This window comes from Ranitomeya imitator, chromosome 2 (assembly GCF_032444005.1).
Source record: "Ranitomeya imitator isolate aRanImi1 chromosome 2, aRanImi1.pri, whole genome shotgun sequence".
Lineage (NCBI taxonomy): Eukaryota > Metazoa > Chordata > Amphibia > Anura > Dendrobatidae > Ranitomeya > Ranitomeya imitator.
In genome coordinates, this window is record NC_091283.1 from 216,184,036 (window position 1) to 216,211,414 (window position 27,379).

Sequence of the window (27,379 nt, forward strand, 5' to 3'; positions counted from 1 at the left end):
GAACCCGGCCTTGCCACGCAACCAATTTCCAGTGCCCCCGGGAAAGCTTCCTCATTAAAAATATACTCATCCCCATCATCCTCCTCGTCCTCCACCTCCTCTTCGCCCGCTACCTCGTCCTGTACACTGCCCTGACCAGACAATGGCTGACTGTCATCAAGGCTTTCCTCTTCCTCTGGTGCAGACGCCTGATCCTTTATGTGCGTCAAACTTTGCATCAGCAGACACATTAGGGGGATGCTCATGCTTATTATGGCGTTGTCTGCACTAACCAGCCGTGTGCATTCCTCAAAACACTGAAGGACTTGACACATGTCTTGTATCTTCGACCACTGCACACCTGACAACTCCATGTCTGCCATCCTACTGCCTGCCCGTGTATGTGTATCCTCCCACAAAAACATAACAGCCCGCCTCTGTTGGCACAGTCTCTGAAGCATGTGCAGTGTTGAGTTCCACCTTGTTGCAACGTCTATGATTAGGCGATGCTGGGGAAGGTTCAAAGACCGCTGATAGGTCTGCATACGGCTGGAGTGTACAGGCGAACGTCGGATATGTGAGCAAAGTCCACGCACTTTGAGGAGCAGGTCGGAGAACCCAGGATAAGTTTTCAATAAGCACTGCACCACCAGGTTTAAGGTGTGAGCCAGGCAAGGAATGTGTTTCAGTTGGGAAAGGGAGATGGCAGCCATGAAATTCCTTCCGTTATCACTCACTACCTTGCCTGCCTCAAGATCTACTGTGTCCAGCCACGACTGCGTTTCTTGTTGCAAGAACTCGGACAGAACTTCCGCGGTGTGTCTGTTGTCGCCCAAACACTTCATAGCCAATACAGCCTGCTGACGCTTGCCAGTAGCTGGCCCATAATGGGACAACTGGTGTGCAACTGTGTCAGCTGCCGATGGAGTGGTTGGCCGACTGCGGTCTGTGGAAGAGCTGTCGCTTCTGCAGGAGGACGAGGAGGAGGAGGGGGTGCGAACGCCTACAGCCAACTGTTTCCTAGACCGTGGGCTAGGCACAACTGTCCCGAAATTGATGTCCCCTGTGGACCCTGCATCCACCACATTCACCCAGTGTGCCGTGATGGACACGTAACGTCCCTGGCCATGCCTACTGGTCCATGCATCTGTTGTCAGGTGCACCTTTGTACTCACAGATTGCCTGAGTGCATGGACGATGCGCTGTTTAACATGCTGGTGCAGGGCTGGGATGGCTTTTCTGGAAAAAAAGTGTCGACTGGGTAGCTCGTAGCGTGGTTCAGCGTACTCCATCAGGGCTTTGAAAGCTTCGCTTTCAACTAACTGGTAGGGCATCATCTCTAACGAGATTAGTCTAGCTATGTGGGCGTTAAAACCCTGTGTACGCGGATGCGAGGATAAGTACTTCCTTTTTCTAACCAGAGTCTCATGTAGGGTGAGCTGGACTGGAGAGCTGGAGATCGTGGAACTTGCGGGTGTGCCGGTGGACATGGCAGACTGAGAGACGGTTGGAGACGGTATTGTTTCCGCTGGTGCCCTAGATGCAATATTTCCTCCTACAAAACTGTTGATTCCCTGACCCTGACTGCTTTTGGCTGGCAAAGAAACCTGCACAGATACTGCCGGTGGTGCGGAAAATGGTGGCCTTACAGTGACGGAAGGGATGTTGCGTTGCTGACTAGCTTCATTGGCCGAGGGTGCTACAACCTTAAGGGACGTTTGGTAGTTAGTCCAGGCTTGAAAATGCATGGTGGTTAAATGTCTATGCATGCAACTTGTATTGAGACTTTTCAGATTCTGACCTCTGCTTAAGCTAGTTGAACATTTTTGACAGATGACTTTGCGCTGATCAATTGGATGTTGTTTAAAAAAAATGCCAGACTGCACTCTTCCTAGCATCGGATCCCTTTTCAGGGATTGCAGACTGAGCTTTAACCGGATGGCCACGCTGTCCTCCAACAGGTTTTGGCTTTGACACGCGTTTTGGGCCAGATACGGGCCCGGCAGATGGAACCTGTTGCGATGTTGATGCCTGCTGCGGTCCCTCCTCCACCTCCGCTTCTGAACTACTGCCGCCTGCACCCTGTTCCCCCAATGGCTGCCAATCGGGGTCAACAACTGGGTCATGTATTACCTCCTCTTCTAGCTCGTGTGCAACTTCGTCTGTGTCACCGTGTCGGTCGGTGGTATAGCATTCGTGACGGGGCAACATAGTCTCATCAGGGTCTGATTGTGGATCAGTACCCTCAGAGGACAATGTTGTGGTCTGAGTCAAAGGACCAGCATAGTAGTCTGGCTGTGGCTGTGCATCAGTGCACTCCATGTCAGAATCTACTTGTAATGGGCATGGCCTGTTAAGTGTTTCACTTTTTAAGCCAGGGACGGTATGTGTAAAGAGCTCCATGGAGTAACCCGTTGTGTCGCCTGCTGCATCCTTCTCTCTTGTTGTTGTTTTTGCTGAAGAGGACAAGGAAGCGACTTGTCCCTGACCGTGAACATCCACAAGCGACGCGCTGCTTTTACATTTACCAGTTTCAGAAGAGGAGGCAAAAGAGCTAGAGACTGAGTCTGCAAGGTAAGCCAAAACTTGCTGTTGCTGCTCCGGCTTTAAAAGCGGTTTTCCTACTCCCAGAAAAGAGAGCGTTCGAGGCCTTGTGTAGCCAGACGACGAACCTGGCTCCACAGCTCCAGACTTAGGTGCAATATTTTTTTTCCCACGACCACCTGATGCTCCACTACCACTACCATCATTACCAGCTGACAATGAACGCCCACGGCCACAACCTCTTGCACCAGACTTCCTCATTGTTTTAAAAACTTAACCAAAGTAACTTTATTTGTTGCTGTCAAACAACTTACACGGTGACCTATAACTTCAGTATGATTTCAATATCCCTTTACAGGTTGGTGAGACCACAAGGAAAATCAGGCACAATGTTACACACTCTGTTTTCTGTGGCACCAAATCACAGAGATGCCACACACGCAGGACTGTCACTCAAGCACAAATGTCAATATTAATCTCCCACTGTTTTATTTTTATTTATTTTTTTTCAGGGAGACTTTATAAACAAAATAAAATAAAATGATTTTTTCAGAGACAATTTAGAAACCAAATAAAAAAACAAAAAAAGGCTTTCTATGGCCCACTGAGTGAGAGATGGCACACACAGGAGTCAGGAGTGGCACACAAGCCCAGAGGCCAATATTTTTCTCCCACTGATTGATGTAGTGATTTTTTCAGGTAGATTTTGGAACCAAAATCAAGCAAAAAAAATAAAAAATAGGCTTTCTATGGCCCACAATTTGAGAGAGAGAGAGAGAGAGATGGCACACCCAGGAGTCAAGACTGGCACACAAGCAGAAAGGGCAATATTAATCTCCCACCCTTTTTTTTTTTTTCAGGGAGACTTTAGAAACAAATTAAAATAAAATGATTTTTTCAGGAAGAATTTAGAAACCAAATAAAATAAAATGATTTTTTCAGGGACAATTTAGAAACCAAATAAAAAAACAAAAAAAGGCTTTCTATGGCCCACTGAGTGAGAGATGGCACACACAGGAGTCAGGAGTGGCACACAAGCCCAGAGGCCAATATTTTTCTCCCACTGATTGATGTAGTGATTTTTTCAGGTAGATTTTGGAACCCAAATCAAGCAAAAAAATAAATAGGCTTTCTATGGCCCACAATTTGAGAGAGAGAGAGAGATGGCACACCCAGGAGTCAAGACTGGCACACAAGCAGAAAGGGCAATATTAATCTCCCACTGTTTTATTTATTTTTTTTTTTTTCAGGGAGACTTTAGAAACAAAATAAAATAAAATGATTTTTTCAGGAAGAATTTAGAAACCAAATAAAATAAAATGATTTTTTCAGGGACAATTTAGAAACCAAATAAAAAAACAAAAAAAGGCTTTCTATGGCCCACTGAGTGAGAGATGGCACACACAGGAGTCAGGAGTGGCACACAAGCCCAGAGGCCAATATTTTTCTCCCACTGATTGATGTAGTGATTTTTTCAGGTAGATTTGGGAACCCAAATCAAGCAAAAAAATAAATAGGCTTTCTATGGCCCACAATTTGAGAGAGAGAGAGAGAGAGAGATGGCACACCCAGGAGTCAAGACTGGCACACAAGCAGAAAGGGCAATATTAATCTCCCACTGTTTTATTTTTTATTTTTATTTTTTCAGGGAGACTTTAGAAACCAAATAAAATAAAATGATTTTTTTCAGGAAGAATTTAGAAACCAAATAAAATAAAATGATTTTTTCAAGGACAATTTAGAAACCAAATAAAAAAAGAAAAAAAAAAGGCTTTCTATGCCCCACTGAGTGAGAGATGGCACACACAGGAGTCAGGAGTGGCACACAAGCCCAGAGGCCAATATTTTTCTCCCACTGATTGATGTAGTGATTTTTTTCAGGTAGATTTTAGAACCCAAATCAAACAAAAAAATAAATAGGCTTTCTATGGCCCACAATTTGAGAGAGAGAGAGAGAGAGAGATGGCACACCCAGGAGTCAAGACTGGCACACAAGCAGAAAGGGCAATATTAATATCCCACCTATTTTTTTTTTTTTTCAGGGAAACTTTAGAAACAAATTAAAATAAAATGATTTTTTCAGGAAGAATTTAGAAACCAAATAAAATAAAATGATTTTTTCAGGGACAATTTAGAAACCAAATAAAAAAACAAAAAAAGGCTTTCTATGGCCCACTGAGTGAGAGATGGCACACACAGGAGTCAGGAGTGGCACACAAGCCCAGAGGCCAATATTTTTCTCCCACTGATTGATGTAGTGATTTTTTCAGGTAGATTTGGGAACCCAAATCAAGCAAAAAAATAAATAGGCTTTCTATGGCCCACAATTTGAGAGAGAGAGAGATGGCACACCCAGGAGTCAAGACTGGCACACAAGCAGAAAGGGCAATATTAATCTCCCACTGTTTTATTTTTTATTTTTATTTTTTCAGGGAGACTTTAGAAACCAAATAAAATAAAATGATTTTTTTCAGGAAGAATTTAGAAACCAAATAAAATAAAATGATTTTTTCAAGGACAATTTAGAAACCAAATAAAAAAAAAAAAAAGGCTTTCTATGCCCCACTGAGTGAGAGATGGCACACACAGGAGTCAGGAGTGGCACACAAGCCCTGAGGCCAATATTTTTCTCCCACTGATTGATTTATTGATTTTTTGAGGTAGATTTTAGAACCCAAATCAAGCAAAAAAATAAATAGGCTTTCTATGGCCCACTGAGTGAGAGATGGCACACACAGGAGTCAGGAGTGGCACACAAGCCCTGAGGCCAATATTTTTCTCCCACTGATTGATTTATTGATTTTTTCAGGTAGATTTTAGAACCCAAATCAAGCAAAAAAATAAATAGGCTTTCTATGGCCCACTGAGTGAGAGATGGCACACACAGGAGTCAGGAGTGGCACACAAGCCCTGAGGCCAATATTTTTCTCCCACTGATTGATTTATTGATTTTTTCAGGTAGTATTTAGAACCCAAATCAAGCAAAAAAATAAATAGGCTTTCTATGGCCCACTGAGTGAGAGATGGCACACACAGGAGTCAGGAGTGGCACACAAGCCCTGAGGCCAATATTTTTCTCCCACTGATTGATTTATTGATTTTTTGAGGTAGATTTTAGAACCCAAATCAAGCAAAAAAATAAATAGGCTTTCTATGGCCCACTGAGTGAAAGATGGCACACACAGGAGTCACGAGTGGCACACAAGCCCTGAGGCCAATATTTTTCTCCCACTGATTGATTGATTTTTTCAGGTAGGATTTAGAACCCAAATCAAGCAAAAAAAATAAATAGGCTTTCTATGGCCCACTGAGTGAGAGATGGCACACACAGGAGTCAGGAGTGGCACACAAGCCCTGAGGCCAATATTTTTCTCCCACTGATTGATTTATTGATTTTTTCAGGTAGGATTTAGAACCCAAATCAAGCAAAAAAATAAATAGGCTTTCTATGGCCCACTGAGTGAGAGATGGCACACACAGGAGTCAGGAGTGGCACACAAGCCCTGAGGCCAATATTTTTCTCCCACTGATTGATGTAGTGATTTTTTCAGGTAGATTTTAGATCCCAAATCAAGCAAAAAAATAAATAGGCTTTCTATGGCCCACTGAGTGAGAGATGGCACACACAGGAGTCAGGAGTGGCACACAAGCCCTGAGGCCAGTATTTTTCTCCCACTGATTGATTAATAGATTTTTTCAGGTAGGATTTAGAACCCAAATCAAGCAAAAAAATAAATAGGCTTTCTATGGCCCACTGAGTGAGAGATGGCACACACAGGAGTCAGGAGTGGCACACAAGCCCTGAGGCCAATATTTTTCTCCCACTGATTGATGTAGTGATTTTTTCAGGTAGATTTTAGAACCCAAATCAAGCAAAAAAATAAATAGGCTTTCTATGGCCCACTGAGTGAGAGATGGCACACACAGGAGTCAGGAGTGGCACACAAGCCCTGAGGCCAATATTTTTCTCCCACTGATTGATGTAGTGATTTTTTCAGGTAGATTTTAGAACCCAAATCAAGCAAAAAAATAAATAGGCTTTCTATGGCCCACTGAGTGAGAGATGGCACACACAGGAGTCAGGAGTGGCACACAAGCCCTGAGGCCAATATTTTTCTCCCACTGATTTATGTAGTGATTTTTTCAGGTAGATTTTAGAACCCAAATCAAGCAAAAAAATAAATAGGCTTTCTATGGCCCACTGAGTGAGAGATGACACACACAGGGATGGCACTCTAGCAGAAATGCCAATCTTAATCTCCCACAAAAAAAAAAAAAAAAACAGGGACTGTCCTACAATTACTTTCTCCCTGCAGTAATCTCAGCCAGGTATGGAAGGCAGCAATAAGGAGTGGACTGATGCACAAATTAAATAAAAAGTGTGGACAAACAAACAAGATAGCTGTGCAGAACGGAAGGAACAAGAGGATTTGTGCTTTGAAAAAAGCAGTTGGTTTGCACAGCGGCGTACACACAGCAATGCAGCTATCAGGGAGCCTTCTAGGGCAGCCCAATGAGCTACAGCGCTGAGAAAAAAAAAAATGTAGCTTCCACTGTCCCTGCACACCGAAGGTGGTGTTGGACAGTGGAAATCGCTACAGCACAAGCGGTTTGGTGGTTAATGGACCCTGCCTAACGCTATCCCCGCTTCTGACGAAGCGTCAGCAACCTCTCCCTAAGCTCAGATCAGCAGCAGTAAGATGGCGGTCGGCGGGAACGCCCCTTTATAGCCCCTGTGACGCCGCAGACAGCAAGCCAATCACTGCAATGCCCTTCTCTAAGATGGTGGGGACCAGGACCTATGTCATCACGCTGCCCACACTCTGCGTTCACCTTCATTGGCTGAGAAATGGCGCTTTTCGCGTCATTGAAACGCAACTTTGGCGCGAAAGTCGCGTACCGCATGGCCGACCCCGCACAGGGGTCGGATCGGGTTTCATGAAACCCGACTTTGCCAAAAGTCGGCGACTTTTGAAAATGAACGACCCGTTTCGCTCAACCCTACTCTCCGTTACTAAATCCTGGGTTTAATGTCAGCGGTTATAACACAGCTGACATCAACCCCAGCTCTATTACCCCACTTGCCACCACGCCAGGGTAAGTGAGAAGAGCGAGGATAAGTGCCAGATTTGGTGCATCTTATGGAGGCGCCATTTCTGGGGCAGCTTAGGGCTGATGTTCTTTGTCCAGGATGGGGCCAATGACCATGGCCCCTTTCTAGCCTACGCTGTAATTTTTGGGGGGTGGGTCCCCATTTTCACAACAAGTAAAGTCTAAGTATTCAGCTGTGAGATGACATTAATAGCCTGGGAAGCTCCATGTTTATTGCTCATTTAGCAGGCTATAAACATCAGCCCCCTGCTGTCTGCTGTCCCTCGGCTGGTTACTAAAAATTTTGGGGATCCCATGCCATTTTTAAAAAAAATTCTCTCTCTCTATATATATATATATATCTTCTATTCTATGTTGAGAGTTAGTGCTGTGAATTTAATGTACTCGGCTGATGAAGTGTTGGGTTTCCTATGAGATGGGTGCATAAAAAAAGTATTGGTCCATGCAATTTTTTTCTTGCACCCATTGACTTGCATTAGCGAGTCTCATCCAATATATGCAGCCATTCTTAGTATACTGCAATTTTTTTTCCCACTCCGATCCAAGCTGACAACGATCTGAGATGAGAAAAAAACTGCAGATGAGCACCGAATCATTGAATAACATTGGTCAGAGTGCAATCCAATTTTCTTATTGGATTGCACTCGTCCGTTTTTAACACAGATGAGTATGATAGATAAAACACTGATTTTATAGAAACAGCAACACAGTCCAGTAAGCGACATCACTGGAAACGGTCTGTACCTACATCATGCTGCTCTCGGATTACATATTAAAGAATTTGCAAAACCTGCTGACAGATTTTATCTAAAAACACTTTAGTCTTTTCCCCGATCCTGCCCAGGAATGCTCAAATTCCCTCTAGAAACTCCCATTTGAGGGCATAGTTTGTGTATACCCCATCCCTTATGGCCTGGGACACAGTATATATGCCAGGACTGCTTCTAAGAACTTGTGACAGTTCATGAATATGAGGGTTCGTTGTCATATATGCTTTATGTAACCTTCCAGGATCATACGCTGCTCTCCCTGCTACACAATCCTGTTGCACAGTTGGTTTCCCCCCTTTTATTGCTGTATTTTCTCCTGATATCATCTCACTTGTTGATGTTGTGGTTGTTTTTGTTTTCTCAGTCAGTCTGTAGCTTACTAAACTTTGTTGCTCCATTGATTGTGGTGCTGTCTTCCTGACATTTGGCTTTGTTTCTGATTTTGGCTTAGTTTGCTTACTGATTATGGTTCTCTGCTTGTGGTAAGGTCCTCATCACCCAACGCCTTTTAAGGCTGGCTCAGGCAGCCATGTGCTTTTTGAGTATTCAGGATGCATATCTCTTGGCTATCTCATGTATTACAGAAGTTGAACTCATCATCCACTATTCATCTAATCATCTATCCAGCAAATTTCTTTGCTACATTAACAATCTGCAACTACTTCCCACCTCAGTCCTGTAAATATGGAGGCTATTATACCTTCAACTCTGCTACAGATACCTATGACCAGACTCCTCTCAGCTAATAATGATGCTGCCCACTCCAAAGTCTTTGCAAGCCAGGTATCTGATTATCATTTACGAATTCATCAATTCTATACTCTGGTTAACCATTTGCCTATTGTAACTTCCTGATTGCTTATATATCTGCCATTAGCCACCAGAATGCTACATGTTCCTGATTGTGTAGGTCTCTGCCATTAACCATCTGTCTGCTGCAAGTTCTTGATTGAAAAAGTCTCTACCATTAATCATCTGTCTGCTGCAAGTTCCTAATTGTATAGGTCTCTGCAATTAACCATCTGTCTGCTGCAAGTTCCTGATTGCACTCATGTTCCAGGGCCACCTACATACTCACCAAGAAATACTGTTTGGCGCCAGATGGCTATAAGTCATCCTTGCACACCTTCCAATCAGACCATTCCCTTAGTGCATGTTCTTCCCAAAACATCCCTCACCCACAGGGTAATAGAGCAAACAGAAAAAAATATAGTAAGTACTAACTCTATGTGATACAATCAACAGAAATATTGCCAAAATGATGGAACATAATAAAAAAAAACACACAGTGTGTCCGTAAAGTCATGGTGCACTTTTGACCAGTTACTGGAAAGCAACAAAAAAAGATAGAAATGTGAAATTTGCTCCAAATAAATGAAAAACTCGCCCAGTTTCATACCTATTCAGAGCTCCATTTGATGCCCTACACACATCCAAACGGTAGTGAAGTTCTTGCCACACACGGGTAAGGACGTCTGGTGCAACAGAGTGAATAACATCTGTGATTCTGTTTTATGGAAGGTCGCCTCATCGCTAAACACAATCTTCTGCAAAAATCTTGCATCATTGTCGATCTGATGAAACATATCTGTAGCAAACGCGCATTGTTTGGGTCTATCCGCCGGTTTGATAACGTGCAACAGCCACAATTTGTACCCCGTAAAACAGAGATGTTTCTTTAATACCTTATGAACTGTAGTCTTGCTTAGGTGTAATTGTCGAGCACACGCACGCACAGATTTTTTAGGGCTTCTTAGGTAGCTACCCCGTATAGCCTCTACAGACTCATCACTGACTGATGGCCTACCAGAACGGGGTTTCTCCACCAAACTGCCGGTTTCCTTCAACTGCTTATCCCACCGAGTAATGTTATTCCTATGTGGTGGTGTTTTGTTGTAAACGCATCGATATTCACATAGCACTTTGGTCACAGATGCGAATTTAGAGAGCCACAGAACACACTGAACTTTCATCTGTACCGTCCACATCTCGACTGGCATGGAAAACCACACAGCTGGCGTGAGCTTGTGGTGGCATGATGTCACAGACCTGGCAGTGTATTAATCAGAGTTCAGTTTATCAGGGGTTAATCTGACTGGGGGATCATCAACAGGTTAAATGAGTTTGTGTTGTTTGATTGATTCTTGTTATCTCTCCTCATGAACAGATCTGATATGATTGGGCCAGAGAAAGGTCGCCAAAATGTAAACTATAAATAGATCCTGTGACTGGTGAAAAAAGTGCACCATGACTTTCTGGACACACTGTATTTCATTAGTGCGGGCAGAATGGTCCAACAAATATGTTGGAATTGTCTCTAGTTAGAGGGGTTAACAACATTCTGCTCTAACCCTATTATAACTGTGTGCATTACGAGGGTGTAACTATATAAGGGGCAATGGTTTTAGTTATACCTGGAAACCATTGCCTGAGGTGGGGGTCGTGGAACAGGAGCAGTGATGTGATCACCTATCCTGTGAAGTTGTAATTGTGGGACAACCCCTTTAATTTATTAAACACATAATTATGCTTCTAACCTTTAGATATTTACTAATACCTTTGACCTGGGCAACCATTCCAAATATACGCCTATAGTCATGTTTTTCCATTAGTTTTGCATGTTAAATAAAATTATTTGCCGTTTTTGGAGAGTTTTTTGCAGCAGAAATGCACCAAAAACCGCACACACTATATGGTTACACCACATATTAAAATAAAGAACTCAACAAAAACCTGGAAAAACACACCAAGGGTCATTGACTGGGTCATGTAGCTGCTGGATGTGATGTCACTTGTATGAAGCAACCCAATTAATAAAGGATAACATTTTAAAAGCCCACCTTAGTCCATAGAGAACAGTGCCGTCTGGGTGCAGTCGGATCATTCGGTTCTTGACTGTCACACCATGCAGAAAGGACTTTTTATCATTCAAAAAGTATGTATCCGGAAGCCAGAGCTGGTCGGCCACTCGGTTATCCAACGTGAGGTTGAGAGGGAGGGCGGTATATGCCAAGCGCTTATCACGCCAGCTCTGCTGGAAATACATAGTGATGGTATAGTCCTGTAGGGGAAAAAACAAAACTTATATGAGCAGATTGATCAATTTTTAACATGCAAATTCTAACCTAGTAGAATTCAATTAAAGGGGTTGACCAGGCTCGGGTCTCATGTCCGCAATCACTCTATGGGACTGAAGACTTGTGAATAGAGATGAGCGAACTGTAAAGTTCTGGGTTCATAACGCTCTGAACGCCGAACACAGACTTCTCCTGGAAATCTGTTTTACAGTTCAGGAGTCCGGGGGGAGAGATAGCGAGAATTAAAGTTCGAGTTGGGTACCAGAGCCTAAACTTCCATGGGTCCGTTCATCCCTATTTGTGATTCCTCACATTTCACACACTGCATGCTGTCGGATTCTCCGGTGCCGGGAGTGGCCGATCTTGTGACTGCAAGTATGTGATTTGCATACATGCGGTCACATGCTGACTAGACGTGCACAGCCTCACAGAATACAAGTGAACTGAGCGAGGCCGGACATGTCTAGTCAGAATGTGGCTGAAGTATGCAAATCACATACCTGTGGTCACATAACCACCAGATGCCGGCACCGGAGAATCCTGACAGCGCGTTATGAGTCAGAGACAGAGATTTGGCTTACCAGCTCCTCAGCCCTGAGGGCGTACTGTGCACACTATGAGGATTCATATTGAGAGATTGCAGACTTGAGCTTAAAGCCTCGACAACCCCTTTAAAGAGACCTGCTGGCTAATTCATACTGCCTGAATCCTGGGCAGCAGGAATCAGAGAATGGCTGCGTTATTTCAGTCCAGTATACTTTACTCAAAAATGCTGCAATGCTTCAGAGAAAACATGCTCTGATGACTAGCCCAGGCACATGGCCAATGCTTTCTCCCCTTAAATGACATTTTTATTGGCCAATTTTTTGGCTACAAAGTTTTGGTTGAATTACTCTTAAAGGGATTCTGTCAGTCATATCAACCCTCCTAAGCCGTGTATATGGGCACACAGGTCATTGAAAGCTGAATAAAAATGATACCTTGATATCTGTGATCTGATGCCTTATTACAAAGAAATCCACATTTTTCTTAATATGTAAATGAGCTGTTGAGATCTATGGGCCGGACATAGATCTTCCTGAGAATCTGCCTGCACGGCTTATTTTATATGAAAGTGGCGTTACCAGTGTGAGACATGTAATGACTGACAGTCTGCTCTCCTGATCTACATGTCTCACATTGGTAATGCCCCCTTTCATTTATAATAATCTCTGGGGGCGGATCCTCAGGGAGATCTATGTCCGGTATAGACTTTACCTGGCTGGGATTTGGCCATATAGCCTTTACCTGGCTGAGATGTGGCCGTATAGCCTTTACCTGGCTGGGATGTGGCACATCCCAGCCAGGTAAAGGCTATACCGGCCACATCCCAGCCAGGTAAAGGCTATACGGCCACATCCCAGCCAGGTAAAGGCTATACCGGCCACATCTCAGCCAGGTAAAGGCTATACGGCCACATCCCAGCCAGGTAAAGGCTATACCGGCCACATCTCAGCCAGGTAAAGGCTATACGGCCACATCCCAGCCAGGTAAAGTCTATACCGGCCACATCCCAGCCAGGTAAAGGCTATAACAGCCAGGTAAAGGCTATACCGGCCACATCCCAGGCAGGTAAAGGCTATACCGGCCATATTCCAGCTAGGTAAAGGCTATACCGGCCATATTCCAGCTAGGTAAAGGCTATACCGGCCAGATTCCAGCTAGGTAAAGGCTATACCGGCAACATCCCAGCCAGGTAAAGGCTATACCGGCCACATTCCAGCTAGGTAAAGGCTATACCAGCCACATCCCAGCCAGGTAAAGGCTATACCAGCCAGGTAAAGGCTATACGGCCACATCCCAGCCAGGTAAAGGCTATACCGGCCACATCCCAGCCAGGTAATAATAATAATAATAATAATAATAATTTTTATTTATATAGTGCCAACATATTCCGCAGCGCTTTACAAATTATAGAGGGGACTTGCACAGACAATAGACATTACAGCATAACAGAAATACAGTTCAAAACAGATACCAGGAGGAATGAGGGCCCTGCTCGCAAGCTTACAAGCTATGAGGAAAAGGGGAGACACGAGAGGTGGATGGTGACAAATGCTATAGTTATTCGGACCAGCCATAGTGTAAGGCTCGGGTGTTCATGTAAAGCTGCATGAACCAGTTAACTGCCTAAGTATGTAGCAGTACAGACACAGAGGGCTATTAACTGCATAAAGTGAATGAGAACATTCATTTTTTTATTTTTTTTAAATAGGCCACACAGGGATCGTTAGGTTAATGCATTGAGGCGGTAGGCCAGTCTGAACAAATGAGTTTTTAGGGCACGCTTAAAACTGTGGGGATTGGGGATTAATCGTATTAACCTAGGTAGTGCATTCCAAAGAATCGGCGCAGCACGTGTAAAGTTTTGGAGACGGGAGTGGGAGGTTCTGATTATTGAGGATGCTAACCTCAGGTCATTAGCGGAGCGGAGGGCACGGGTAGGGTGGTAGACTGAGACCAGAGAGGAGATGTAGGGTGGTGCTGAGCCATGGAGTGCTTTGTGGATGAGGGTAGTAGTTTTGTACTGGATTCTGGAGTGGATGAGTAGCCAGTGTAATGACTGGCAGAAGGTAGAGGCATCGGTGTAACGGTTGGTGAGGAATATGATCCTGGCTGCAGCATTCAGGACAGATTGGAGCTGGGAGAGTTTGGTAAGAGGGAGGCCGATTAGTAGAGAGTTACAATAGTCCAGACGAGAATGAATAAGTGAAACAGTAAGAGTTTTTGCAGAGTCATCAGTAAGAAAAGAGCGAATTCTAGAAATGTTTTTGAGATGCAGATAAGAAGAGCGAGCCAGTGATCGGATGTGGGGGGTGAATGAAAGGTCAGAATCAAGGATGACCCCAAGGCAGCGGGCATGTTGCTTTGGAGTAATGGTGGAACCGCACACGGAGATGGCAATGTCAGGCAAAGGTAGGTTAGTAGAGGGAGAGAACACGAGGAGTTCAGTTTTTGACAGGTTTAGTTTCAGACAGAGGGAGGACATGATATTAGAGACAGCAGTAAGACAATCACTGGTGTTTTCTAATAAGGCAGGCGAAATATCAGGAGCAGAAGTGTATAATTGGGTGTCATCAGCATAGAGATGGTACTGATAACCAAATCTACTGATTGTTTGTCCAATAGGGGCAGTATACAATGAGAAGAGGAGGGGGCCTAGGACTGATCCTTGAGGAACCCCAACAGTAAGGGGAAGGTGAGAGGAGGAGGAACCAGCAAAACATACAGTGAAGGATCGGTCAGAGAGATAGGAGGAGAACCAAGAGAGAACGGTGTCCTTGAGGCCAATGGAGCGGAGCATAGTGAGGAGGAGCTGATGATCCACAGTATCGAATGCTGCAGAGAGATCCAAGAGAATTAGCATGGAGTAGTGACTATTAGATTTAGCTGTTAGTAGGTCATTAGAGACTTTAGTGAGGGCAGTTTCAGTAGAGTGTAAAGAGCGGAAGCCAGATTGAAGAGGGTCGAGAAGAGAGTTATCTGAGAGATAGCGGGTAAGACAGGAGTGGATCAGGCGTTCGAGGAGTTTAGAGATGAAGGGAAGATTAGAGACAGGTCTATAATTAGAGGCACAGTTTTGATCGAGGGATGGTTTTTTAAGTAATGGGTGTATGATGGCATGCTTAAATGAGGAGGGAAAAATACCGGAAGTGAGGGAAAGGTTGAATATTTTTGTTAGGTGAGAGGTGACAGCCGGGGAAAGGGACTGGAGGAGATGTGACGGAATGGGGTCACTGGTGCAAGTGGTCGGGCGAGAAGATGCAAGGAGCTTGCTTACTTCTTCTTCTGTAACTGGTTCAAAGTCAGAGAGTGAACTAGATGCAGTGGGGGAGGGAGGACAGTGCATGGTATGAAGAGATTGGGAGATGATTTCCTGTCGAATGTGGTCAATTTTTTCTTTGAAGTAATTGGCCAGATCGTCAGCGCGGAGATCCGTGGTTGGGGCCTGCTCTCTTGGGTTGAGTAGGGACTGGAACGTGTCAAAGAGACATTTAGGGTTATTGGACAGGGAGGTGATGAGGGTGTTGAAATAGGTTTGTTTCGAGAGGTGAAGGGCAGAGTTGTATGTCTTTAGCATGAACTTATAATGGATGAAATCTTCGGGTAGATTAGATTTTCTCCACAGACGTTCTGCGCACCTGGAGCACCGCTGCAGGAAACGTGTTAGCAGCGTGTGCCACGGTTGTCGCCGTCTGTGCTGAGTTGTTTTATGTATAGGAGGAGCAGCTTCATCCAGAGCACTTTGCAGGGTTTCATTGTAATGCTTCAGAGCAGAATCAGGACATGAGATGGAGAAGATTGGGGCCAATGAGGACTGCAAGTTCTTCATAAGTTTCTGGGTGTTAATGGCCTGTATGTTTCTATAAGTGTGGAAAATGGGGGTGACCTGAGCGGGATGGCAGTTCTTGATAGAGAATGAAAGGTTGTGGTCAGAGAGTGGGAGAGGGGAGTTTGTGAAATCATCCAGTGAGCAAAGCCGGGAGAAGGCCAAGTCAAGGGAGTTTCCATCTTCATGCGTTGGAGAGATAGTATGCTGTGAGAGGTAAAGGCTATACGGCCACATACAGGCCACATCTCAACCAGGTAAAGGCTATACTGGCCATTGTGATTTTCTTTTTTTTTACGCTGAATAATCTGACCTGTGGTCCATGTTTCAAATCCCCAAATCTCCTACATGTCAGTTTCTCTTGCAAGTACATTGAGTTTCATGTGCAGATTTTCCCCATAGACTTACAATAGGTACAAAATGCGCATGCGCTTATAGTTCTTTTCTGCGATGGAAAAAGATAAAAAAACATGTAATCTGCACCTAAGTATATCACTAAAATAGTAAAAGCCAAATAGCAGAAAATATCAGAAACAAAGCAGTTTTATTAAAAGCATGACACCAAAAAGAGACAAAAACGTCTGAGTCAAAAATGTGATAAACACACATGTTAAAAAAATGTAATGAAAAAACATGTGACCTAATTTACATAATAGATGCAGAAGCTCTATAGTGTCAAATGTCACCAAAACCTCAATGTTGCCTTAAACGAAGGGTAGAAACAAAATGTAAAAATAAAAAAAAACATCTGGTCATGAATGGGTTAAGATGTGCCCACAACATATGATAATGATGGAACTTTCATAGGATAATAGTGAAAAGAAATGATGTTTGGCAAACCGCTCTTTGTCGCTTTCATCTCTAGGCACCATACAGATCAATGACATTTGATAAAGCGCTAATCGAGGGGACAGGCCAGCAGGTAGTTAATCCTTCTAATTAATTGTGAAAGTAAAATAAAATATAGATCAAAGGAGCAATGATCATCCGCTGAAAGGGGAGACAATATTTACCACTAAAATACAAGTAAATGCCTTCCACATTGTAGCGGATATATGGATGCATACAATTATGGTGTTGAAATAAAAAAATACATTGTAGACTTGGTGCCGATGTAGAAACTATTTTGTGGTTTTCATGCATTTTTAGGAAATTGTGGCAAAGCACCACACCCATCATAAACATACTGTAAGGGTATGTGTCCACGTTCAGGCTTGCTTCAGGATTTGGTCAGGATTTTATGCAGGTAAAATCCTGACCAAATCTGCACCTGAGGTCACTGGCAGGTCACCTGCGGTGTTCTTGCGTGTTTTGCTCATTGTAACGACATGTTGCGTTCTGAATAGACGCACCGCATGTGCGTTTTCGCGGCTATGCAGCATGCGTTTTTTCCTGCATAGTGGAGAGGGGATTTCATTAAATCCCCTCCACTATGCTGTAACATCTGGACGCTGCGTTTTTGATGCTGCGACCCAACGCAGCGTCAAAAACGCAGCGTTTCCTGAACGTGGAAACATACCCTGAGAAAGCCTGGTGCAGATTTACAAATCCCGACTAATGATGAGCTGGCTGGTCAGATCCATCCCCGCGGTGCACACCGATCAATCCCCGCGGTGCACACAGATCCATCCCCGCGGTGCACACCGATCCATCCCCGCGGTGCACACCGATCCATCCCCGCGGTGCACACCGATCCATCCCCGCGGTGCACACAGATCCATCCCCGCGGTGCACACAGATCCATCCCCGCGGTGCACACCGATCCATCCCCACGGTGCACACAGATCCATCCCCGCGGTGCACACAGATCCATCCCCGCGGTGCACACAGATCCATCCCCGCGGTGCACACCGATCCATCCCCGCGGTGCACACCGATCCATCCCCGCGGTGCACACAGATCCATCCCCGCGGTGCACACAGATCCATCCCCGCGGTGCACACCGATCCATCCCCACGGTGCACACAGATCCATCCCCGCGGTGCACACAGATCCATCCCCGCGGTGCACACAGATCCATCCCCGCGGTCCACACAGATCCATCCCCGCGGTGCACTGAGTTTTATGAGCAGGTTTTCCTCATAGAATTGAATGACCACTGATGCAAAAATCCACAGGTAAAAAACACCTGTGATCCACACAGGACTGTATCAGTCAGTTTTATCAAAGCCAAATACCAGGAGGTATCAAAAGCAAAGCAGTTTATAAAAAGCAGAACATAAAAAAAATGCATGGAAAAAAAACACAAGTAACCTTATAGGTGCAACATCAAAAACTTACCAAAAGCTCATTGTGGGAATCTAGCCTAAAAGGAACCTGTCGTGTCCTCAAACACTATTAACCTGCATATAGAGAAGTTAATCTGCAGGTTAAGGCCACATTCACTATTTGTATGCCAAAATCAGGAGAAGATCAATCAGAGAAAAAGCATAATAGAAACCCATCACCACTGCTGATTTTGGCTACAAATACTGATGTAAAATACTGTATGAACGTAGCATAATTGTCACGCAGTGCCTCAGGACTGTGAGCGCTAACCAGGTTCCTGGAACTAGGGGTGCCATAGTCAATGTGTATGTCCTATTCTAATGTATAATGTATAATGTTCTTCTGTCAACTCCACTGTCATGTCAATTAAGTAATTCTTTTTATAATTTTTATGATTTAAGTTGTGCTGCTGTGATACCATAATTTCCCACGGGATCAATAAAGTGTATCGTATCGTATCGTAATCCGTGTTCCTAGATTACTCTTAAAAGGTGGAGATGCTGGTTCTGGAGCCTTGCCATGCTCCTGTATTAACCCTTTTGTATCCCCTCCCCCACCCTGGGTAGTGGGAAGCCAAAGTGGATAGGAACACACTAACCAGACAAACAATGGAAAACGGACAGGGATAAATTAAAATAACAATCAAACAAAATACACTCACCAAACAACAGAGTGGAACAATGGGGAGTAAAAGTAAGGAGAAACCAAACAGGAAAGGATGGATGAGGATGCGCACACAGACAAAATTCCAAGCAACAATCTCCTGAACAATCTCCAAACCCCAACTCTAACCATGAACTCCAACTCCAACCCCAGAACCAGGCAGTAAGAACTAACACTGGTAATTTATAAGTGCCAGAGGCGAGCATAGATAGCAGAGGGAAGTGGCCAACACTGAACAGCTGAGACAATCCAGGTAGGAAAGCTCTAGGAGCGCCAACTGAGCAGATTAACCCTTGCACTGCCTGCAAGGGAAAAAAACTGCACTTGCTTAAGACGATGGTGAAATACTTCTAACCAGGCAAAGAGTAAGTGAAACCAGATGATCCCCCGGCCTCTCTCTGTCGCAGTATTTCCGTGACATTAATAGTGTTATAAAGCTGTCTGGCTGCTTTATTGTAGGAAAATAAACTTTATTCCTCCTCTGTGCCACCAGCTTTCAGTCATACATACATTCTGGGAACAGTTATAGTCATCGCTCAGTATGGAGTGAGCGCGTCTAATCTGTGCCGTAGAGCTGGCTGTCAATAAAAGTGTCGGGGCGTCCTTACAGCCGCCGATACTGTGAGTGATGACTGTAACCTCTGCGTGCACCTCCCTATGACTGAAATCCGACGGCTTCCAGGACAAATAAAGTAAATGTTATCCCTTTTATCTGAATTTTGGCAAAATCCATGCAGAAGTTCTGGCCCGACAGTACGATTATGTTCCCACAAAGAGGTTTTGGTGCTTTTTTGACACTTCCTAAAAATGCAGCATCTTATAGTTCCAGCAAAGTGGAGGGGGTTTATAGTCTCCTGCCCACAGGGCTTCTTTTTAACTTGACGTAAATCAAGCTGTGGTCCGAGTTCCAAATATGCAAATTTATCTTGCAGGTACGCTGAGTTTTCTGTGCGTAATTTCCCCATAGGCTTGTATTAGGTGCGCGAATTCCGCAGGTTAAAAAAACACACGCGTTTTTTGTGTGTTTCTAGAAATCTGTAATCTGGACCTAAGAATAGTGATAAAAATGTTGTCAAGGCCAAATAACAGTATCAAAAACAAAGCAGCTTTAATTAAAGCATGACAGAAAAAATGCAGCATCAAAAAAGTGATAAAAACGCACTCAAAAACGCAATAAGAAAAACAAGTATCCTAATTGGAGAAGATATTCTGCAACATGAAAAACTCAAAGTTTCTTCATGAGAACGTAGCCTAAGAGCCCAGTCAGGCAGCTGTATAATACAGAGGATGATCAAATCTCAATGCTCGGATTGGCCGGCAGCTCTCCTCACCCCAATGGGTTAGCTGCATGAAAACACATGAAGCTGTCACGCTTGGGTGAGGAGAGCCGCCGGCCAATCTGAGCATTGAGATATGATCATCCTCTGTGTTATACGGCCGTCTGGCTGCATCCTTAGGCTATGTGCACACGTCAGGATTTTATGCAGAAATTTCCTGAACAAAACCTGACTTTTTCTGCAGAAAATCTGCATGCGTTTTTATCGCGGAAAAAACGGAACATGTGCACAAAAAATGCGGAATGCATTAAAAATGATGGGATGCTTAATGTATGTGTTTTTTAAGCGTTTTTGTAGCGGAAAACCACTGAAAAAACGCGCGAAAAATCCGGAACGTGTGCACATAGCCTAATAGTAAATCTTCCCCAATGTTTCCCATCTGCTCTCTCAAGGTTTGTGCCATGAGAACAGAGTTTTGCACATGTCCTTGAGTAGCAATTAATAGGAAACATCCAGGCTATCCGCTGATTTACGCTGGTTTCACAAATTAGGTTTCTTCCTTTCCCACATGAGAAAAACTGACGGTTTGCTTTCATTTTTTCGATGTGCTGGATTCATTTTTGGTCCGTGAGTCAGTTTTTTGCCATAATGTTGCATTTGTTTTTCTTGTATAAAGAACAACAATTCTTAGCTTCTCTGACCCACGAGGCTCCGATCCCACGATGATCTTTGGGCGAGTTTTTGACGCTGCAGAATTTCTGCATCTATTATGTAAATTAGGATAATTGCTTTTAATTCATTGCATTTATTTACGTGCGTTTTTATCATGTTTTCTACACGGCGTTTTTTGTGGATTGGTGTCATGTTCTAAATAAATCTGCTTTATTTTTGATACTCCCTGGTATTTGGCATTTAAAAAACACCAGAAATACAGTAATGTGCAGATCACATGAGATTTTACCTGTGGATTTTCTGCATTTCGTGAAAGTCTATGGGAAAATCTGCACAGGAAACTGATGTGTTGCAAATTTTAAACACGGACCGCAGCTCAGTTTACAAAAAAAAAGTAGCTCAGCGGGAAGGAGATTTCTATAAATCTGATCTACTTTGCTGGAATTGTAAGACTGCTCTTTTGACACATTGGAAATACAGTGTGTCAAAAACTCTTCAGATTTAATTGTAGGAACACGGCTTTATGGCCTTCTTGCCTCGTATACACGGCCTTCTTCCCCGTGCACATGGCCCTCTGCCCCATTCACATGGCCCTCTGCCCCGTTCACACAGCTGTTGTGAATTCTGTGGCCAAGCTCCCTCCTGTGGTCGTGAGTGGTACTGCGGCTGGTTCTGTCTATGAGCTTCCTTTGGTGGATGGGAGTGGTACTGCGGCTTCTGAGTTTCCTTCCTCAGGTGATGAGGTTAAGTCGTTGGGTGCTGCTCTATTTGACTCCACCTGGTGCTTTGATCCTGGCCTCCAGTCAATGTTCTAGTATTGGTCTTGCTTCCTCCTGGATCGTTCCTGTGGCCTCTCTATCCTGCATAAGCTAAGTTCTGCTTGTGTTATTTTTGTGTGCTATATTTTCTGTCCAGCTTGCTTATTGGTTTTTTCTTGCTTGCTGGAAGCTCTGAGACGCAGAGGGAGCACTTCCGTACCGTTAGTCGGTGCGGAGGGTCTTTTTGCCCCTCTGCGTGGTTGTTTGTAGGTTTTTGTGTTGACCGCAAATCTATCATTCCTATCCTCGGTCTATTCAGTAAGTCGGGCCTCACTTTGCTAAATCTATTTCATCTCTGTGTTTGTATTTCATCTTTACTCACAGTCATTATATGTGGGGGGCTGCCTTTTCCTTTGGGGAATTTCTCTGAGGCAAGGTAGGCTTATTTTTCTGTCTTCAGGGCTAGTTAGTTTCTCAGGCTGTGCTGAGTTGCATAGGGAGCGTTAGGCGCAATCCACGGCTACCTCTAGTGTGGTGTGTTAGGATTAGGGATTGCGGTCAGCAGTTTCCACGTCTCAGAGCTTGTCCTATGTTTTTGATAAATGTCAGGTCACCTTGTGTGCTCTGAACTTCAAGGTCCACTGTGGTTCTGAATTACCTGTTCATAACACACAGCCTTCTTGCAGCCGTCTTGCCCAGTTCACACGGCCTTCTTGCCCCATTCACATGGTCTTCTTGCCCTGTTTACACGGCCGGCCTTCTTGCCCTGTTCACACAGCCTTCTTTTGCCTCACTAACACTTGTTCACATGGCCTTCTTGCCCCATTCACACGGTGTTAGAGATAGCAGAACACACCAAAAAATTAGAGAAAAGGAATAAGGTGCATTCGCAGCCCGGGGTCCACCGTGCAGAGATGGAACCTCCTGCTAAGCAATGACGGGCTATATGGCGGTACAATGAGGATACACACACGGGTTAGCTTCACCCTGTGTGAAAGAAGCGAACCCTATTGCGTCACAGGGCCGCAGTACCGCACGTAACAGAAATAATAAAGTAGCACGAAAGTGCAAGCGGTGCCGCACTGACGGACGCCACTAACCACCCAGACTTGGGTTTGGAAAGTGCGGTGATAGCGCAAGGCGCCGCACTAGTGGTCACAGCAATAGAGGCCGTTTGTGCACCCTGTGTTCCAAATTATTATGCAAATGATATTTTTCTCGGATTTTCCTAAATGGTCGGTGCAAATGGCAGTCAGTCTAATAAAAGTCATCACCCGTTAGATTGTACATCGAATTTTATTGAAGAAACCTCCCAATGATAACAGTATAATCTCCCAAAAAAATAAAAGCTCAAAATGCACTGTTCCAAATTATTAGGCACAGTAGAATTTCTATACATTTTATATGTTTTTAAAGAACTGAAAATGCTCATTTGTGGAATTTGCAGCATTAGGAGGTCACATTCACTGAACAAAACAACTATTTAACTCAAAAACCTCCTAACAGGCCAAGTTACATGTTAACATAGGACCCCTTCTTCGATATCACCTTCACAATTCTTGCATCCATTGAACTTGTGAGTTTTTGGAGAGTTTCTGCTTGTATTTCTTCCCTCCCAGAGCTGCTGTTTCGATGTGAACTGCCTCCCACCCTCATAGATCTTTTGCTTGATGATACTCCAAAGGTTCTCTGTACGGTTGAGGTCAGGTGAAGATGGTGGCCACACCATGAGTTCATCTCTTTTTATGCCAATAGCAGCCAATGACTCAGAGGTTTCTTTGCAGCATGAGATGGTGCATTGTCAGCATGAAGATGATTTTGCTCCTGAAGGCACGTTTTTGCTTTTTAGACCATGGAAGAAAGTTGTCAGTCAGAAACTCTAATACTTTGCAGAGGTCATTTTCACACCTTCAGGAACCTTAAAGCGTCCTACCAGCTGTTTCCCCCGTGATTCTGGCCCAAAATGTGACTCCTCCACCTCCTTGCTGACGTCGCAGCCTTGTTGGGACATGGTAGCAATCCACCAACCATCCACTACTCCATCCATCTGGACCATCCAGGGTTGCTTGACACTCATCAGTAAACAAGACTATTTGGAAATTAGTGTTCATGTATGTCTGGGCCCACTGCAACCATTTCTGCTTGTGAACACTGTTTAAGGGTGACCGAATAGTAGGTTTATGCACCACAGCAAGCCTTTGAAGGATCCTACACCTTGAGGTTCGAGGGACTCCAAAGGCACCAGCAGCTTCAAATAACTATTTGCTGCTTTGTAACGGTATTTTAGCAGCTGCTCTCTTAATCCCATGAATTTGTCTGGCAGAAACCTTCCTCATTATGCCTTTATCAGCACGAACACGTCTGTGCTCAGATACCGCCACAAATCTCTTAACAGTACAATGATAACGCTTAAGTTTTAGGGAAATATCTAATGTTTTCATCCCTTGACCAAGGCATTGCACTATTTGATGCTTTTAGGCAGCAGAGATCCTTTTTCTTTCCCATGTTACTTGAAAACTGTGGCCTGCTTAATAATGTGGAACATCATTTTTAACTAGTTTTCCTTTATTTTGAATCACCAGGAAAACAAATTATCACATGTGTTTAAGATTGATTTCAGTAATCCATTGAGCCCTGAGACACAATACCATCCATGAGTTTATTTGAAAAACAAAACAATTAAATCTTTATGACACTTAAATCCAATTTGCATAATAATTTGGAACACAGTGTACTTGTGTTGGTAACAAGTCGGGTGCTAGATTACAATCATCCTCCTTAAGTGAGCATTCAAACACAAGGGAGGGGATGATTAAAGAGCGACTTTCACTCCCAACACATACATGTAAACAAGTGTATACTACCGCATGGCCGCACCTTTTATACCTGCAGCAAGTTCAGGACCTTCCTAGAGGACCAATGAGAACTGCTACAGTAACTGAGCAACTTCAGGACTTTCCTAGAGGACCAATAGGAGCTACTGCAGTACCTGAGCATGTGACCCCAGACCTCCACTGAGAGGTCTTCCTTTGGGCATGCTCAGAAGGGGAAAAGCAGGACTTAGTCCCAGAGACGTCTGCTCGCCGCTGATCAGTACAGGCTACAATGGCAGTGCCTGGAAAGGCAGCAGTAACGCTTTGCTCAGAATAAGACTGAGCGAGACGCTGGGACCGATGTCTCCGCTGAGCAGGCTCCACTGTGGCTGATGCAGAATGAGAGACCGCAGCCGACAAGGTTCAAGATTCCCCCTGTGCATCGGTGGGAACTCGACTCCTAACATTACCCCCCTCCTTGGGCTTCACTACGATCAAAGGCTGCAATAAGCAGCAGAGCCCGAATGTGCTCTACAGGTTCTGTCCTCAGGGCTCTGGCCCTTCCAGTCCACCAAATAGTATTTTTTGCCACGTACTACCTTGTGCCCCATGACCGCATTCACCTCATACTCATCTGTGGACGAACCAGATGTCTCGGCAGATGACTCAGAAAACCGGGACATATAGACGGGCTTTAAGAGGGAAACGTGGAAGGTGTCGGTGATACCAAGGCGCGGAGGAATAGCCAAACGGTAGACCACAATGTTAACCTGTTCCAGAACCTTGAAAAGACCAATGGCTCAAACTTAGTGGACTCAACTCGCAGCCTGATGTTACGGGCGGAGAGCCACACTAAGTTGCCAGGAGCGAAGGTTCGGAGCAGGGCGCCGGTGAGCATCGGCAGAAACCCTCATTCTCTCCTTGGAAGCCCGAATGGCATCCTGTGTGCGGTCCCAAATGTCACGTGCCTCCACTGCCCAGTCTGCCACCCTGGAATCCGTGGATGACACGGGCATGGGAACAGGGATACGCGGATGCTGGCCGTAATTAAGGAGAAAAGGAGTCTGCCCAGTGGAACGGCTATGGCGTTGTTCAGAGCAAATTCTGCCCAAGGTAGCAAAGATGCCCAGTCATCCTGCCTAGCAGAGACAAAATGTCGCAAATATGTCACCAGAGTCTGGTTGGCCCTCTCTACCAACTCATTCGTCTCAGGATGATATGCAGAGGAGAGATTTAGTTCTATGCTGAGTAAACGACAGAGCTCTCTCCAAAACCGAGACGCGAACTGGGGACCCCGGTCGCTGACAATTTTATCAGGCTTGCCATGTAAATGGAAAATATGTTTAAAGAACAACGCCGCCAAGGCCCGTGCAGAAGGTAACCGTGGAAGCGGCACCAAGTGCACCATCTTAGAGAAATGATCGGTGACAACCCAGATAACGGTGCAGTTACGAGACTTGGGTAAGCCCACCACGAAGTCCATCCCGACCATCTGCCAGGGCCTGTCTGCCACCGGCAGGGGGTAAAGTTGCCCATCAGGTCGGTGCCGAGGAGATCGATTCTTGGCGCAGGAGACACACGCCCGAATATAGTCCCCGACGTCACGGGCCATATGCGCCCACCAGTACGTCCTCGCCAAAAGCTCAGTGAGCCCAAGAGAGAACCTCCGGTCGCAAATTAGATGGAGCGAAAGTCTTGCCTGGAGACACAGACTCTAGCGAAACCGGAGCCACAGTTCTCAGGCTCTCAGAAGGGACAATAAGCCAAAGCTCCTCCTCCTCAGATGACACTAAGGAGTGAGAGAGCGTCGGCACAAATGTTCTTCTCCCCGGAGAGAAAATGGAGAGTAAAATGGAACCGGGAGAAGAACAGGGCGCCTGGCGAGAATTCAGCCACTGGGCCGTCTGTAAGTACACCAAGTTCTTGTGGTCTGTGAACACTTGGAAGGGAAAGCGAGCTCCCTCCAAGAGGTGTCTCCACTCTAAGAAAGCCAACTTCATGGCTAGCAACTCCCTGTCTTTGATGGAATAATTCCTCTCCGCTGGTGAAAAGGTCTTGGAGAAGAAGAAGCAAGGATACTTCCGACCTTGAGCATCCTTTTGGAATAGGACTGCTCCAGCACCAACGGATAAGGCATCCACCTCCATAATAAATGGCTTATCTACATTGGGCCGATGCAGGATGGGAGTGCCAGCAAAGTGTGACTTAATACAGAGAAAGGCCTTGGAGACCTCCTCCGACCACAACTTGGGATTTTCTCCCTTCTTGGTGAGGGCAACCATGGGAGCTACCAAAGTTGAGAACTGTGGAATGAACTGGCGATAGTAATTAATGAACCCCATAAAGCGCTGCACCACTTTAAGAGAATGGGGTTCTTGCCAGTCCATCACAGCCTGTAGCTTGGCAGGATCCATAGCCAATCCCTGGGCAGAGATGATATAGCCAAGGAAAGGCAAGGACTCCTGCTCAAACACACACTTCTCCAACTTGGCGAAGAGGGAGTTTGCCCGTAAGAGGTCGAAGACTTTGCAAACATCTCTCCGATGGGAATCAATATCTGGAGAGTAGATGAGATTATCATCCAGATAGACTACGACCGAGGTGGTGAGCATCTCCCGGAAGATGTTGTTCACAAAGTCTTGGAAAACGGCTGGGGCATTACAGAGCCAGAAGGGCATCACCACATATTCATAGTGCCCATCCCTGGTGTTAAAAGCCGTCTTCCATTCGTCCCCCTCACGGATGCGAATCAGGTTTTAAGCACCCCGCAGATCTAACTTAGTAAATACCCTTGCTCCCTGTAGCCTATCAAAAAGCTAAGATATCAGGGGTAGTGGGTATTTATTCTTAACGGTGATGGCGTTAAGACCCCTGTAGTCTATGCATGGACGTAGTTCTCCATTCTTCTTCTGCACGAAGAAGATCTCTGCCCCTGCAGGTGACACTGACTTCCTAATCAATCCTCTTGCCAGATTTTCTTGAATGTACTGGGACATTGCCTCCGTCTCCGGGAGAGATAACGGATAAACTCGACCCCGGGGAGGCACAGCACCAGGCAAGAGGTCAATAGGACAGTC

The 27,379-nt window shown here is 44.9% G+C and overlaps 1 protein-coding gene across 1 annotated transcript in view; it reads right to left on the reverse strand.

Annotated features, from left to right (window-relative positions):
• LOC138662700 (gamma-aminobutyric acid receptor subunit beta-4-like) overlaps positions 1–27,379 on the reverse strand; it is a 384,988-nt gene that overhangs the window by 217,945 nt on the left and 139,664 nt on the right. The window contains exon 4 of the mRNA XM_069748573.1: positions 11,246–11,466. Within this exon, the coding sequence (XP_069604674.1) occupies positions 11,246–11,466 (221 nt within the window). The remainder of the gene's footprint in view (positions 1–11,245; positions 11,467–27,379) is intronic.